Source organism: Nomascus leucogenys, chromosome 5 (genome assembly GCF_006542625.1).
Source record: "Nomascus leucogenys isolate Asia chromosome 5, Asia_NLE_v1, whole genome shotgun sequence".
NCBI lineage: Eukaryota > Metazoa > Chordata > Mammalia > Primates > Hylobatidae > Nomascus > Nomascus leucogenys.
In genome coordinates, this window is record NC_044385.1 from 11,590,000 (window position 1) to 11,606,983 (window position 16,984).

General features: G+C 40.9%; 1 protein-coding gene across 2 annotated transcripts in view; it reads left to right on the top strand.

Moving 5' to 3' along the window:
• Positions 1–16,984, top strand: part of HEATR1 (HEAT repeat containing 1) — a 55,386-nt gene that overhangs the window by 36,365 nt on the left and 2,037 nt on the right. The window contains exons 30-44 of one of the 2 annotated variants that reach the window (XR_004030063.1): positions 1,222–1,452; positions 2,040–2,166; positions 3,404–3,564; positions 6,746–6,792; positions 8,154–8,277; positions 8,856–8,996; positions 9,462–9,754; positions 10,633–10,783; positions 11,720–11,878; positions 12,045–12,179; positions 12,329–12,433; positions 12,520–12,688; positions 13,336–13,389; positions 14,260–14,418; positions 15,889–15,997. Coding sequence is in view for 1 of the 2 variants with exons in the window: in XM_003267301.4 (XP_003267349.1) it covers positions 1,222–1,452; positions 2,040–2,166; positions 3,404–3,564; positions 6,746–6,792; positions 8,154–8,277; positions 8,856–8,996; positions 9,462–9,754; positions 10,633–10,783; positions 11,720–11,878; positions 12,045–12,179; positions 12,329–12,433; positions 12,520–12,688; positions 13,235–13,389; positions 14,260–14,418; positions 15,889–15,997 (2,266 nt within the window). In the remaining variant the exon portion in view is untranslated. Of the gene's footprint in view, positions 1–1,221; positions 1,453–2,039; positions 2,167–3,403; positions 3,565–6,745; positions 6,793–8,153; positions 8,278–8,855; positions 8,997–9,461; positions 9,755–10,632; positions 10,784–11,719; positions 11,879–12,044; positions 12,180–12,328; positions 12,434–12,519; positions 12,689–13,234; positions 13,390–14,259; positions 14,419–15,888; positions 15,998–16,984 lie in introns of both variants that reach the window. The other variant, XM_003267301.4, reaches the window with a different exon arrangement.

Consider the following 16,984-nt stretch of genomic DNA (forward strand, 5'->3'; position numbering starts at 1 on the left):
TCTAGGAATGTGCACAGCATGTTTGAAGAATGTAATGGTGATTGATTGATGGAGAGCAGAGGGTTGAGACAGGTAGACGTTGGTTTATTCATTCAAGTGTTTTCTGTCATTCTTTCTGTCATTTATTCAACAACTATATTTTGATCACCAATACCTGGAGTAAAATGGTTCAGGCTTTATTCTGAAAGCAGCAGGAAGTTGTTGGCCTTTTCTGTGCTCTGCTTCTCTTCATTCTTCTTGAGGCACAACCCAAATCCTGCATGATTTGTGCAGCCTTCCCAGGCAGTCTAAGCAGACTTGCTATCAGTGTCATGTATTTGGCATCTGCCATTACTGCCTCATGTTATCTTTTCACATATGTTGTATTCTCTTTCTTTTGTTTGTTTGTTTGAGACAGAATTTTGCTCTTGTTGCCCAGGCTACAGTGCAGTGGCATGATCTCGGGTCACTGCAACCTCCGCCTCCTGGTTTCAAGTGATCCTCCTGCCTCAGCCTCCTGAGTAGCTGGGACTACAGGCATGCACCACCACGCCCAGCTAATTTTGTATTTTTAGTAGAGATGGGTTTAACCATGTTGGCCTGGCTGGTCTTGAACTCCTGACCTTAGGTGATCTGCCCAGCTTGGCCTCCCAAAGTGTTGGGATTACAGGCATGAGCCACTGCGTCCAGCCATATATCTTGTTTCATACAGAAAATAAATCTCCTTTGGGGCAGGGCTCACATCATACACTTTGTATTCCCCTCGGGGCTAAGTAGCGCTTGGGACATGACAGGTACTTACTGAATATTTATTGTTAGGCCTTTGATTATTAAAACTCTTGTGGCTAAGTGTGGTGGCATGCACCTGTAACACCAGCACTTTGGGAGGCTGAGGTGGGATTATTTGAGGCCAGGAGTTTGAGAACAGCCTGGTCAACTTAGCAAAATCCCGTCTACAAAAATTTTTAAAAAGTGGTGGTGGGGTCCTGGGATGTCCCAGCTTCTTCAGAGGCTGAGGCAGAAGGATCTCTTTGAGCTCAGGAGATCCAGGCTGTGGTGAGATATGATCACACCACTGCACTTCAGCCTGGGCCACGGAGAAAGACCCTGTCTCTAAAAAAATAAATAAAATTCTTCTGGCAATTTCTTGGGGCCCAACTAAAAGCCTTATCTTGTCCACCTAAACTTGTTTTGTGGAAGATTACTTGCAACTAGTCCTTGTCTCTGCTTGCTGTTTTGCAGTCTGATAGTGGAGACTCTATAGAAGTTTCAAGAAACGTTGAAGAGATCGTGGTAAAAATCATTAGTGTATTTGTGGATGCACTGCCACACGTCCCGGAGCACAGGCGCCTGCCCATCCTTGTTCAACTTGTTGATACACTGGGTGCAGAGAAATTCCTCTGGATTCTCCTTATCTTGCTTTTTGAACAGTATGTCACAAAAACAGTGCTGGCGGCTGCCTATGGCGAAAAGGTCAGAACCTAGGGTGGGAAGATGAGGAAAATGGTGATTTCTCACACAGATTTTATGATATTGTCCAGTTTAAACATGGGGCTGATGATGCCTAATGTGTGTTATTTAGAACCTTTTTGCTCAGAACCTTTTTCAAAAAGGTTTTTGGCATTTTAAAAAATTGCGTTCAGAGCCCATAGCACTCTGAATATCCTCAGTTGCAGCAAAACATCTTCTGAGGGCGAATTAACTTTTGTGAGAAACAGATCTGGTGCCACGCAAGTGGTTCCGTTTTAAGCCCAGCAGAGTATGGCTGAAGAGTAATGAAACAGTGTCTCTTCAAAGTGGTTTTGAAGGCAGTTTGTGGGGAAATAGAGGAGCGTCCGTTTCCCTGAAGTCAGTAAGACACAAACACGGGTGATTGTTTGGATAAGTCAAGGACCGTTTTTAAATGACTTCTTAGACTTGGGATCTGGGAGTAGATCTCGACCTACTCTAAATAAAGTAGTATACTCTGTCCTGCTAGAAATCCTAATGCACATTATCCTGAAATTATGCCTTCACAATTCCTAAGTACAGATTTGTTACCTTTTTCTTTTTCTACACAGGATGCTATTTTAGAAGCAGACACTGAATTTTGGTTTTCAGTCTGTTGTGAGTTTAGTGTCCAGCATCAGATACAAAGCTTGATGAATATCCTCCAGTACTTACTGAAGCTGCCAGAGGAAAAAGAAGGTAAGCGCAGATTGGGTGTCACTTACTGTTCAATCTGAAAGCTAAAGAGAAACAGAAGAGAATGCAGGTTATCCTTAGTACATCTTCAGAAAGATTTTTAAAGTAAGTTAATCATTTTAATTTGATTGTGTAGTTTCTTGAATCCTGATGGAAAATAGTCGGAATTCCATTTGCCATTCCTCACACATTGTCTTTTATACCTCTGTGCCCTGTGCTGACGTCTTGGCTGTGGAATGTTGCTGGTATCCAGGATGAGTTAGGTTCAAATGACAGTAAATGATCAGGACCTCATTAGCTGTCTCTCAGCTTCTCATTAAAATATCTGAAGACATTTACATGAAAAGAAAAAAAGGTACCACAAGAGTGGCACCAAAATATTAAAATTGTACCATACAGCAGAGCCTTGAAGAAAATCCCACTAACCGCAGCACCACTGAGGCTGGCTTAGGAAAGGGTTGCTGAAGCCAGGTGTGATGGTGTCAGCCTGTGGTCCCAGCTACCCAGGAGAATGAGACAGAAGGATCACTTTAGCCCAGTTCAAGACCAGCCTGAGCAACATAATAAGACCCCGTCTCTAAAAAAAACTTTTTTTCATTAAGAAAGGGTTGACGTGTTGATAGTTCTTAGTTCTCTACAATTCGAAGCAGAACAACAAGGCACGTTAGAAAGAAGGTACTCTAAGAGCTCCGCAGAGACTGTTTTCTGTGTGGCCAGCCATTGGCGCTGTCATCCCTGTTTGGCGAGGCAGTAACTTGTCCCATCCTGCAGTCAGCTCAGGTTTGGCAGGGACAGACGAGGGAGGTCCCTGGAGAGCATGTGGTGATGTGGGTAAGGAAGTGTCTTAGCAGTAAGTCATTCTGTAGGATAGTGGTTTTTAACATTGCACTGCCAACCCCATTTACATTAGATACATTGAGTAAAGAAGTCTCCATCTGCAGTTGGAAGTTCAAAGACTCCTTCCGTGATATGGTCTTCTTCGATTTGATTGTCCTGTTTCCCTGTTTTGTTTTTTGTCTTAAACACTCACTTCTCAGGGCCATTGGGTACTTTCTTGGCAAATACACTCACGTTTTTCACTAATTTAGAAGAGGAGAAACTGGATGTAATAGATGAACAAATTTCTCTGTGAAAATGTTATCCCATTAACCATCCTTTACTTGAAAGGTCATATCTGTTAATTGTGTATGAAGGATTCGGGTGAAAATGAGTAAGGTCACTTGTTTTATTGCTGTTTCAGAAACCATTCCCAAAGCAGTGTCTAATAAGAGTGAATCACAAGAAGAAATGCTACAGGTTTTTAATGTAGAGACTCACACTAGCAAGCAACTGCGGCATTTTAAATTTTTGTCAGTGTCCTTCATGTCTCAGCTCCTGTCTTCCAATAATTTTCTGAAAAAGGTAATGTGTTCTTTAAATGTGTTTATAAGGTGTTCTGCTGTTTCCAAGGAACTGTTTTCAACCAGTAGAAGTAGCTTGGTAAATGGCTCATGAAAATGTGAGGCATGCCTTTAAAGATAATAGAAAAAGAAAGTACGTTTCACCATGAAAAGCTGTTCATCATGATCTACTGAGATTGAACATAATGTAAACTCTATGACTCAGTGGTTTCATTCTTAAGTATTGTGTACCCACCAGAAGTTCATGAACCTGTACACCAAAAAAATCTACAAGAATGTTTATAATATTCATGACATTCTTCATGGTGGCACAAAACTGGTAACAGCTCAAGTGTCTACCAGCTGAGTAGATAAATTGCCTGTATTTTATTTTATTTTTTGAGACATATCTCACTCTGTGTCCCAGGCTGAAGTGCAGTATAGCGATCATGGCTCACTGCCACCTGGAACTCCTGGGCTCAAGCAATCCTCTTGCCTCAGCCTCCCAAGTAGCTGGGACTACAGGCGTGTGCCACCTACGTCTAGCTAATTTTAAAACTTTTTTTGTAGAGACGGGGTCTCGCTCTGTTACCCAGGCTGATAGCAAATTCCTGGCCTCAAGCGATCCTCCCAACTCGAGTTCCCATAGTGCTGGGATTACGGGCATGAGCCACCATGCCCAGCTTTTCTTTACTTGGATATAGTGAGTTCTGCATGTATGATTTGTGTACGTCTCTGTTTGTGTATTAAATTTGTTTAAACAGTGAGAGAAAAGGAAGGAAAGAAAGGAATATGACGAGGAATACAAAAATGGTTTGACATTTGAGTACTGTAAAGTTCATTAAGTCCTTATAATGCATTAACAGATGAAGAAGGGAAACATATGATCATTTTACATTTTACAGTGAAATAATTCAGCAGATTCAATACTCATTCACAACTTAAGAGAAAAAGATCCTCGTTCATGCCTGTAATCCCAGCACTTTGGGAGGCCGAGGTGGGCGGATTGTGAGGTCAGGAGATCGAGACCATCCTGGCTAACATGGTCTCTACTAAAAAATACAAAAAATTAGCCGGGCGTGGTGGCAGGCGCCTATAGTCCCAGCTACTCGGGAGGCTGAGGAAGGAGAATGGCATGAAACCGGGAGGCGGAGCTTGCAGTGAGCCAAGATCGAGCCACTGCACTCCAGCCAACCTGGGCGACAGAGCGAGACTCTGTCTCAAAAAATAAGAAAAAAAAGGAAAAAAATCCTCTCAGCAGTGCAGGGTAGATGGGAATTACTTTGGCCTAATGAAGGTGACAATCTGAAGCTTGTGGTTTGTATCATACCTAATGATGAAATATTAATGGTGTGCCTGCTACAGTCAGGGACAAGAATCTCCTCTGTCATTGTTTCTATTCAGGAAAAGAAATGAAGTGTAAGAATCAGGAAAGAAGAGAATCAGCAATTAGAACTAATAATGAGTTCAGTAAGCTTGCTTAAGAGAGATCAGTGTGGGTTGTGATCTGTATCAAGCAGGCTGGCTGAACTAATTAGTCTCACACACTTATATTATTATTCCTCAAATTAGAAAACAGAGTAGAAAAAAAGATTTCCTGTATAATAAAAACATAAACTTACAAGGTACCAAGAATAAGCCTGACAAAAATATGTGCACAAATATTATGGAGGAAATGTGCAAGATATGAAGGGACACAGAAGAAAACTTAGAAGAAATGGAAAGAGAGACACTGTGTTTACGCATATGAAGCCTCGCTATTTAAAGGTGGCAGATCTGCCCAGATTAGTCTAGAAACTCAGTGTGCTTTTTCAATTACATCATTTTAAGAAGTGATATTGATACATTGATACCAAACTGTAAGGGGCCAAGGACAGTGGTATGGTGCAGGAGTAATCAGATGGATCAATGTGACTGAACAGTAGGCCCAGAAACACATGCAGGCGTAAGAGGTGCAGCAGGTGATTTTACAAAGCAGTTGGAGAGAATGGTCCAAGTGCTGGCCCTGGCATGATTTGTTTTCCATTTGGGGAAAAAGTCTGGTGTCACACCTCATAGAAAAGACAACTTTAGTCAGAGTAAAACTTCGTTGTAAAAAACAACAGTTCAAATGTTTAGAAGAAAATCAAGGACAACATGATTGTGACTGGAGGATAGGAAAGAATTTCTTTAAAATTTTGATTCAATAGAAAGCCACAGCCTGAGAGAAGATTATTGCTCTGCATAAATCAAAAAGCCTCAATTTCCATTCGAACAACTGGCAAAGAGTATGAATTCACTGAAGAGGAATTACAGATGGCCAGTTAATGTACAATGTCATTTAGCCTCCAATAAGCAGGAAATGTGATTAAATGTGATACCCATCAAATTGGCAAAACTGTTGAAGTCGTTAGTCCCAGGGATTGGGTACGTAGTGGCGGAAAGTGTGATTGTTCCAACCACTTTAGAAAGCAATTGGCAGGATCCCATGAGGTTGAAAGTTCCAGCAATTCCTGTGATCTGGTCACTCCCTTCCTTAGGCATATATGCTGTAAAAACTTACCAAGATGCTCAAAGGGACATAAAAATGTTCTTCTCTAGCATTATTAGTAAAAGGGGGAAAAATGGACATAAACTAAACATCTAACAACAGAGGCAAATGGATAGATAAGTTGTATTTATAGAGGAATATCTTATGCAGTTGAAGGAACTAGAACATAAGTCACCATGCATAGATCTCAAAAATATGTTTCCAGAAAAACATGTTGTTCCATGATATGTACTGTTTGAAACATTTGGAAGCAGATTTGGGATGATGGTTGTGTTTGTGGGGCTTGGGGTAGAGGGAGAATAGGACCAAGGAGCAGTACGTGGGGGATTCCAGCTGAATCTGTAATGTTTAACTTCTCAACAAATGATATGTGAGCTCACCAGATCAGCATGTCTTAGAATTCGGTAGTGGTAATTGAGTGTTGATTGCTGTATTTTTCTGAACCATTGTAGTACTTTTTAGATACTACCAGTAGAATGTAATTAAAATAAATTAAGAGAAATAGAGTTACTACAGTATAATGTGGATGATATGAACCTGATTAAATTGTAATGTCAGAAAACAGTTGCTGTTTAAGGTTTCAGTGAATGGTCCAAGTTTCGTTGAACTGACTTGAAATGACTTTTATTATCAACTTCCATACCGTGCTAATGACATCTTCTTTAAAAATTAGGTAGTTGAGAGTGGTGGTCCTGAGATTTTAAAAGGCCTTGAAGAGAGGTATGTTTACTTTTCTTTTTTTACTTTTTATTTGGAAATGACTTCAAACTTATAGAAAACCTGGAAAAATAGTACAGAAAATTCATATACTCTTTACAACCAGGTTCACCATTTGATAATACTTTCTGCCACATTTGCCTTAGCGTTCTCCCTATGTAGGGTTTTTTCTCTGAGCCATTTGAAAGTAAATCATATACATTATGTCTCTAAGAATAAGAGATGTTCTTATAAAACCACAGTACATTGATCAAATTCAGAAAATTTAACATTGATCCAATCCAGTGATGTAATCTACAGTTCATACTCCAGTCTCCCTAATTATCCCAACACTGTCCTTTACACCGCGTGTGTTTCTGCATCATGATCCATGTCACGTTTGTGTATCGTACTGAGTTGCCATATCTGTTGAGTGTCTTAATCTGGCCCTGATTTCTATGGGCTCATGAATTCTTTATTCCGTGGATTCTAATCCATGTGCTGCCATTATATATTTGGGTGCAGGAATTTTCCTTTCTCTCCCATGTCCTCGGGGGTTGCCTCCTGGCCTTGCTGTGTACCTCCTTTTCAGATGCATGGCGTTCCCAGGGCCACTGTCCTGCCCCATCCACTGGAAAGTGCCTGCCCTGCAGGCAGGATTGTGAGCTGCTGAGTTCCAGTCCTGTGGGCTGACTTGCAGCGCTATGTGTAGGACTTTCGTTTTTGGAGCTGATTTTGTTTGAGCCCCCTTCTCCCCTCCTCTGCTGTGCCGTGTCAACTTCTGTCTCCACTCTTCCCTCTAGCTCCCCCCTTAGGCTGGCAGCAGTGGGGGGATCTCCAGTGGCAGTTGTGTTGGAATTTGGTGTGTGCTTTTCTAATTACAGGTTATTTGAAGTTTGTAGTCTTTTTTTTTGTCTCCTAATAATGTGAAAGAAGTGAGTTATATGTTCATTTGTATTAATATTTCTCTTTATACAAATGTGTGTGTGCGTGTGTGCATGTGTGTGTGCACACACACCTGCCGTTAACCTAGGGCCATAACTCCCTGAACACCCCACTTGGACAGCCCAGTGAGACCCACTGAGCATGAGCTAGATATGACTGGGTTCCTTAAACACTTTCAGCATCTGTTGCTTATTCAGCACCTCACAGAGTCTGAGCGAGGATGATGATGCTTCTGCACAGAAGCGCCTAGTTACTTCTTGATGATCTCGGTCTATGGCAATAATGCCTCATTTCCTTTCTTTCCGAGTAGTTTTTGGAATAATTTAGTACAGAATTATTTAATTGGTCTTTCTACTTGAAACATTTAGCATAAGGTAGACATGAACAAGTTCTCTGAGTGCCGTCAGCTGCCGTTTGCTGAGTGAGGCTCCGTGTTTCAGGTTGCTGGAGACCGTTCTCGGCTATATCAATGCAGTTGCACAGTCCATGGAAAGGAACGCAGACAAACTCACTGTGAAGTTCTGGCGCGCCCTCCTTAGTAAAGCTTACGACCTGTTAGATAAGGTAGGTTTTCATTTCTCCCCGGAATTACTGTTTTGTTGCTGTTTTTAAAATTATTGTGAAATTATTTAAAGTTTTTAAGAGTAAACTTAGCAATTCCTTTTATGAATATAATGAAGCTCAGATTTTTCTTAGAAAACAATCTCTTGATGACTAGAAACAGATTCGTCTGGAAAAACTTGTTTCCTTACCAGTTATGAGAACATGTACCTCATATATTTTAATAATTAAGTCATGTCATATATAATGTTCTACTTTATTCAAGTGGAATAAAATAAAAATATGAAGTGTATTACATACATATCACTGGCCTTGAAATTAGGATTGCTGATTCAAATCTAGCTAAATGATTTAGCTTCATGCCTTTGGCACTTCCTCCTGACATCAAGCTTTTGTTTTGTTTGATAATGTGTGGTTAGTAATGCCTACCTGAAAGGTTATTTTAAGAATTAAATAAGAAAATGTGTGTGGAAGTGCCTGGTGCCTGGAGGTGTGCAGTGGACAGCAGTCTGTCTTAATTGAAGTTGATTTTTTTTTTAATTTGTTTTTCTTTTCACGTTAAATATAAAATTTCTCTTTAGGTCAATGCCTTGCTGCCCACAGAGACATTCATTCCTGTGATCAGAGGGCTGGTGGGCAATCCCCTGCCATCTGTTCGCCGGAAAGCGCTGGACCTTTTGAATAACAAGCTACAGCAAAATATATCCTGGAAGAAGACAATAGTGAGTGAAGACCCAGGACACACCCATTTACTGTACTTTGCTTTATCAAAGAGCTGCCTTTAACTCCCTTCAATTTCTCTAGTGGTACAATTTCAAATTGAAGTATATTATTATCTGAATATAATACCATGACATGTTTTAAAATGTGATATTAATTCTAATGGGAATATATATGTGTTGTAAGAGCTCTTAGAATGGAATTTCAGCCTAGTGGAATTCTTGCTTACTACAGAGCTTACGTGGCCTTAGCCTTAACATAATTCTAAGTCCCTTTTACTCCAAATCAGTGGGTGCTTTGTATAAGTGAAAAACTGGTTAGAACATGCACATTGCTTAGCATGACTGTGTGACTCAGGACCCCCGAGTCTGATTTCCATTTAGACAATCTCAAGCTGTGACAATGGGAAAATGGACAAACGTTTTTTGCAGCTTTAATGATTTGGAGATTCTGGCTGTCCCCTTCAGGTTACCCGTTTCCTAAAACTGGTTCCAGACCTTTTGGCCATTGTGCAGCGTAAGAAAAAGGAAGGGGAAGAAGAACAAGCAATCAACAGACAGACAGCGTTGTATACCTTAAAGCTTTTATGCAAGAATTTTGGTGCAGAAAATCCAGATCCTTTTGTCCCAGTGCTGAGCACTGCTGTGAAACTGATTGCTCCAGAGAGAAAGGAGGAGAAGAATGTCCTGGGAAGCACGCTGCTGTGCGTAGCAGAGGTGACCTCCACCCTGGAGGCGCTAGCCATCCCCCAGCTTCCCAGGTATGCGGCCGGAGACTTGGAACAGGAGCTGTTACCGCCTGGCACACATTGAAAAATAACACTTTGGTGACTTTTTCCTCTGAGTAGACGTTGTATAAAATTGGATTTGTGGAAGAATTGATCTTGCAGGGTGTGGTGGCTCACGGCTGTGATCCCAGCACTTTGGGAGGCCAAGGCAGGGAGATCATTTGAGCCCAGGAGTTTGAGGCTGCAGTGAGCTATGACTGCACCACTGCACTGTAGCCTGGGCAGCAGAGTGAGACCCTGTCTCTTAAAAAAATAATAATAAAAATAATTAATCTTCAAACAGAAAGACACAGCCTTCCCATTTATCTTCAGATGCACTGCTTTGCAATGTTAATCGTCCCCCATTCTTCCTTCCTTTAGTATAGTCAAAAAGCAGTGGGTGAAGGTTCTTGGCAGAGGGCCCACCCAGTTAGCCAAGGCCAGAGCTGCCTTCTGCTGCCAATTTGGAAGTTAGAAGCCCCTGGCTGTGGTATTTCCTTACTGTACAGCCAGTATGTTCCTTAACCTGTTAGAGCGTTGCTGTCTATAAAACAGAGACAGTATCTACCTCATAGGATTTCTGTAGGGCAGTGCTTGCAAGGAGTTTTGCATAGTGCCTGACACATAGTAAGTGTTCAATTAATGAAAGACGTTGTTACTTTTTAAATTACTTTTGTGTCTGTACTGTTAGCACTGGGAGATTTCTTGTGCTTAGCCACATAAAATGTGTAGACAGCGCTTTTTAGGCTATGAAGCAGATAGCGATATAATAGGCACAGTTTGTTGGTTTTTTTTTTCGTAATACCCTCTACTCCATTCCCTAGCCTCTGTTTCCACTTCAAGTTCTTCTAAAGCTCTTACTCTGTTTCTAGCCTGATGCCATCGTTGCTGACAACAATGAAGAACACCAGCGAGCTGGTCTCCAGCGAGGTCTACCTGCTCAGTGCCTTGGCCGCTCTGCAGAAGGTTGTGGAGACTCTCCCGCACTTCATCAGCCCCTATCTGGAAGGCATTCTCTCCCAGGTGAGCCACGATGGCCACGACACGCTACGCGGGGTGGCTGGGGAAAGTAAAAGATCACAAATGTAGTGATTTTGTTTTTTCTTTAAGAGTTAGTTTCTGTTTGACAGAAAGGAGTCTTATTTCTGAAGAGATGTGCTTGCTTTTATTAAATGTGTACTTTTTCTCTTCCATCATCCTTGCCACTTAATCTTGAAATTGATATGGGGGTCACTTTTTAGCGAGATGCTTCTCTTCTTTAATTGTGCGGAATGTATTCTGGGTCTTTTTTCTTCTGTGAGATCTTTGGAGTTGTGCTGGTAGAGCCGCCTCTTGTTACTTCTGGAAATTGGTGGGCCCTGTTTCTGCTGTGAGAGGTTTAATCCTAAGGCATCTTGCAAAGCAGAATTTTTGTATTGCACATCAGCGGTTTCCTGTCAACACGCTAGGGGCCAGTGGTATTTCTGATTGAAAATGCTCAAGAATGTTGAGCCCTGGCTGTTCCATTGTGTTGATCATTTGCCATTTACAAGGTTAGGAGCCTTCATTACCATGGGGCAAATGATTAAACTGCTTCACTTACACCACAGCCAGGGCTTAAAAGTAGCCTTCTCACAGAAAGGGGCCTGTGCTCTGAGGAGCTTTCTCAGTTTTTTAGCAACTTGACTCTTGCTGTGGTCCCTTGCATTCCTGTCCTCTAAGAAAACCATCTGTCTGGGTGCTCTGTATGCGGCTGCGTCTACCATTGGCCTTCATCCCTGATCGCAAGTTGGGCAAGAGGTGTCTGCCCAGTTTTATCCACTGATGTTTAGGGCTGACTTTAAAAGGAGCTCTGTGTGTAGTTAAAAAGTGCTAAGCATTTTCCAAACACTAGTACGTCATCATGAAGCCTTTCTGGAAGTGTGTGTTTGTCAGTGAGGATCTGCAGTGGCCCTGATCACTTTTTTTATATTCCTTTAGGTGATTCATTTGGAGAAAATCACTAGTGAAATGGGTTCTGCCTCACAGGCTAATATCCGTCTCACATCTCTTAAAAAGACACTGGCTACCACACTTGCACCCCGAGTCCTGTTGCCCGCCATCAAAAAAACTTACAAGCAGATTGAGAAGAACTGGAAGGTTAGATCATATTGGGTATTAAGACTTTGGAGAAGGGAGAGGTGGTACTGAAATGTGTAAACTTTGACTTAAAGAAGAATATATTTATTTAATTTGTAAAAATACACACTGCTGAACTCTAGGAATCATTTGAAAATGACACATCTCTTCACTATGTTATTGGTAGAATCACATGGGTCCGTTTATGAGCATCTTGCAAGAGCATATTGGGGTGATGAAGAAGGAAGAGCTCACCTCCCATCAGTCTCAGCTAACCGCCTTTTTCCTGGAGGCCCTGGACTTCCGAGCCCAGCACTCTGAGGTAAGCTCAGGTTCACTCCTCCAAATCCTAATGCTGTTATCCACCTATTGAAGAGTCCGAGAACAATCTAGCTGTGTAACAGCGGTACTTGCCAAAATAATCGACAGTCAGATATCAGCACTCTAATAAATGGGCTCTTCTGTTTTCAGAACGATCTGGAGGAAGTTGGAAAAACAGAAAATTGTATCATTGACTGTCTAGTAGCCATGGTTGTCAAACTTTCCGAGGTCACATTCAGGCCCCTGTTCTTCAAGGTGACGCTTTCTTCCTCTTCCTCTCTTTTGTGCTCAGATTTAAGTGACAAGATGTCGAAGAAACTAATACTCTCTTATCCTTTTAGCTGTTTGATTGGGCTAAAACCGAAGATGCCCCAAAGGACAGGTTGTTGACATTTTACAACTTGGCAGATTGCATTGCTGAAAAGCTGAAAGGGCTTTTTACTCTGTTTGCTGGCCACTTGGTGAAGCCTTTTGCTGACACTTTGAACCAGGTGAACATCTCCAAAACAGGTGGGTAGTTGCTTCAGTTCAGCTGTCACCCTTGCCCTGTGTGCCTTATACAAGGTACCAGTAAGACACAACCTAGTGCTTGGAAGCAAGATTTTAGAGGTTCTTAAGTTCTAAGCTAAGGAGGGTGAATTTTTTACTTCATTGTTGTCAGACAGTGAAGTGTTGTTTTAGCATAATGAGCAAACGTTATAAGTCAGCTCACTTGGGAGAAAGAATAAAGTAAACGGCCATTACTGTCAGTTACTGGAAGTAACTTTAAAACATAAAAATTAAGATTAGTTTATTCTCTAATGCTAATACGTGACCCACTTGACAGTTGAGGGAATTTAACTTGCCAAAGTGAGTGTTAGAATCTTAACTCCAAAAGAAGGAATCATTCTTCAATAGACCATCCATTCTGTGTTCTATCTTCATCCTGATTATGATTTCTAGATCATTTTAGACTCTTCTGATTATAGTTATTTTAATAGTGATTTCAATGTAAACATTGGAGATTAAATGGTTAAGTTCAGTGTTTTTTCATTTTTACTCTTCCCACATCTACAGATGAAGCATTTTTTGACTCTGAAAATGACCCTGAAAAGTGCTGCTTGCTGTTGCAGTTTATTTTGAACTGTTTATACAAAATCTTCCTTTTTGATACCCAGCATTTTATAAGTAAAGAGAGAGCAGAAGCCTTGATGATGCCTCTGGTGGATCAGGTAACCAAACAGAATCATCTTTCGTTACTGAGGAAGCCATCACTGTTTGAGCTTGGCAGGTTTTAGATCTGCTCAAATGACAGCTTGCTGGGCTTTTTTCTTTGTAAGGTTGTTTTTTTTTTTTTTTGGTCTTTTTAATGAAATGTTTTATTTGAAAATTGTTTTTTCAAAGATGTAACTTCATTGTGGAATTTGAGTTGTTTTGTTTTGTTGTTCTGAGACAGGGTCTTGCTGTGTCACCCAGGCTGGAGTGCAGTGGTACAATCTCAGCTCACTGCAACCTCCATCTCCCGGGTTCAAGCAGTTCTTGTGCCTCAGCCTCCCGAATAGCTGGGATCACAGGCGCCCGCCTCCACACCTGGCTAATTTTTGTATTTTTAGTAGGGGTGGGGGTTTTGCCATGTTGGCCAGGCTGGTCTTGAACTCCTGACCTCAAGTGATCTGCCCACCTTGGCCTCCCAAACTGCTGGGATTACAGGCGTGAGCCACCATGCCTGGCCCTGAATTATTTTTTATTTTTTGTTTTTTAAACTGCTCAAAAGAGAGACATGATATAAGGTGTCATGGTTAATGTATTCATTTGTTTTAACTGGGCCTCACTGAGAACGTGTCAGAGCATGGCTGCCTCCTGGAGGAAAGAGCTCCTCTAAGATGCTCTGCTGCAGAGAAAGGGGCAATGATAAAGGGTATGAGATTCCATTTGAGTTTGAGAAGGCAATACATTTGCCCTAGAGAGTATTAGAATAATGCCTGGTTTTTGAACCTGCTAATATCATGAGAGATGGTAAAATATTTATATGTTGGGTATTTTTTCAAACAGAAGAAAGAAATGAGACTTGTTGTTCAAAGTCTTTGTCTTATTCTTCCTAGCTGGAAAACAGGCTTGGGGGAGAAGAGAAATTCCAGGAACGGGTGACAAAGCACCTGATACCATGCATCGCACAGTTTTCAGTGGCCATGGCGGATGACTGTCTTTGGAAACCACTGAACTACCAGATTCTGCTAAAGACGAGAGACTCCTCGCCTAAGGTTAGGAACTGGGTGACAAGTACTGAAACTGCATCTTTTCACTGCACAGCCTAAACAGCCTGTAGGTGGTCACAGATGTAGGCCCCTGGTAAACTGGCAGAGAAGAACATTGCTATTTGTCATCCAGTACTAGAGGTCTGGTCTTTTGTATTAGGCAGAAATTTGTGCCTAAGAAAATTTTGTTTTTTACTTATAGGCTATTTGTAAAGAATAGCAATGCCCTATCCCCACCCCAATGGTGCGTTGGGCAGAAGTACTAAAATACTTTTTTAAATACTTTTAAATAACAAAGACTTGAAGTAATTCCTTGTTTTTTAGGTGCCATTGAAATGTCATTGTGCTCCAGAGAGAAATGCATTGAATTTATCCACAGAATAGTCTTTTGAGTTAGAGCAATACATTCTGTTGTTTATAGATACTAGGCTTATGATCTTGCTGAGTAAGTGGTGGCAGTGGAAATAAAACATGGGTAGGTTGAGTGGAAGTCAAAATTCCACACCCAAGTGATACGAATTTCAAACGGTTTTAGCAATGAGTCACCATTTCTCAAACTAATGATTGTATTAGAACTTTACTGGCTATAACAGACCAAAGCAGAATTTTATTAATAGGATTTATTAGTTCAAATTCTTTATTAGGATATGCTAACAATGAGACTATTTTGATGAACCCCCATATTTTAAACCATAGGTTTTTATACAAGTAGTAGCATCAAATTTATTGTCATATTTTACTTTGCACAAATCAAGGAAATTCTGATGGAATCTAGGTAGTTACAAATGGTTTTTTAATAATTCACTTTGTACTATCCAGATATTCTTTAATTAAAATATCCAAAATTAGAAGACCAGTAGGGCTTTTGTTTCAAAAGCTAACAATACCCGACTACTGCTTGCTCTCCTTACCATAGACAAGGCCGTGAGGAACACCTAGATGTTTTTAAAGCCCCGAAACTAGGATATTGTGACACAGAATATTTTTTATTCAGTGCTGAGATGGGAGTTTATCCCAAGCAAGTGTCCTGGCCCCTCATACAACTATAGTGGTGACGAGTCAGGGGCTGTGGGTGAGGAGACCTGCCAGAGGTGGCTGGAGGCACTTTATTGGCAGCCTGGCAGGCTGGCGAGCTCCAGTGAAAATCTGGCAACACACTTGAGTTTGCATGTGGCATTTTATTTTATTGGTTTTTTTTTAAAGGAAGAGATTATAAAAAGACATTTCACATTAAAGATTTGCAGTCGTGGGACACAGTTTGGAAAACACTGATTTATAAGGTTGCGCATATTACAAACAGCTCCCAAATGGTGAAACTGGCATTCTAAGATGAAAGCTGAATGAACATAATGAAGTGAATAAACGCATGTGAACTAATGTTTAAAAAGTTAGAGCTTGTCTCAAGTCAGTACAGCTCTTAAGATAATAAATACAGTAACACTACTTTTTATTTCTTTGCTCTTTTATCCCTTTCAGGTTCGATTTGCTGCTTTAATTACTGTATTAGCACTGGCTGAAAAACTAAAAGAGAATTATATTGTCTTGCTACCAGAATCCATTCCTTTCTTAGCAGAGTTGATGGAAGGTAATTCTCAAACTATTCCCAACTATTAAACAGTTAAGGAATAATTCAGTAAAATTCTGTGAAAATGTGCCCAATGATAATGCAGATTTGGATATAATGTGACTAGCAGTTGATCCAGTCCTCATATAGGCGGCTCCAGTCTCAAATACAGGCAGGCTCGAGCTCCTGTTTTGAGTTGGCTGGAGGGAGCGAGTTGCGAAGTGACCACCTCCGGATCATTTGAGAGTCTGTTTAGTGTAATCGTCACTGTCTTTACTTTTGTGGTGTTTTAATCTTCACTGTCTTTACTTTTGTGGTGTTTTGTGATCATACAAGCAGATTACAGTAGTGTTTTTAATCTCATACATTTATATGATTGACGTTTTGGTCCCCAGATGGGAGGTTATTGTATGGAAATGCCTAGTGGCATTAAGGATGCAGTAGGATGTCCACTTTTAGTAGCAACCGATGTTCATTCACTACTCCGTGTTAGGTGCTTTACATGGATTATCTCAATTAAAAATCACAACATTTTATCTGTTTTACAAAGGAAGAAACTAGAGGCTTAAAAGGTTTCAGTTATTTGACAAAGATCACAAGCTAGTGAGTGTAACATGGGGAGATGTGACAGTTCTGGAACATAGAGTCTTAGGCCCAGGAAATAACAGTAAATATTATTAAGGGAGGGGTGGTGGAGCAAGTAGATCAGTCCTTTACTGATTCATTGCTTATCTAAGCTACAAAAGTACATTCTCCTTTGTTTCTTAGCTCTTGGAGGGGAGAAGTATGAGCTACTGAAGGGGTGGCATCCCTAGGAAGTTTGAGTTTTGGGGATTCTTATTCAGCTTCCAGTGTAAGCCTGTGGGCAGGGAATGAAGGCGGAAGGAGCGGTGTGGAGGGAAGTGGTCCGTGGCGCCTCTTGCTTTGTTAATGTGCTTCATTTCACTCTTTTGATTGAATGATTGCCAGAAAATGCAAGGCATTAAGAATTAAACTAATGAGAACCGA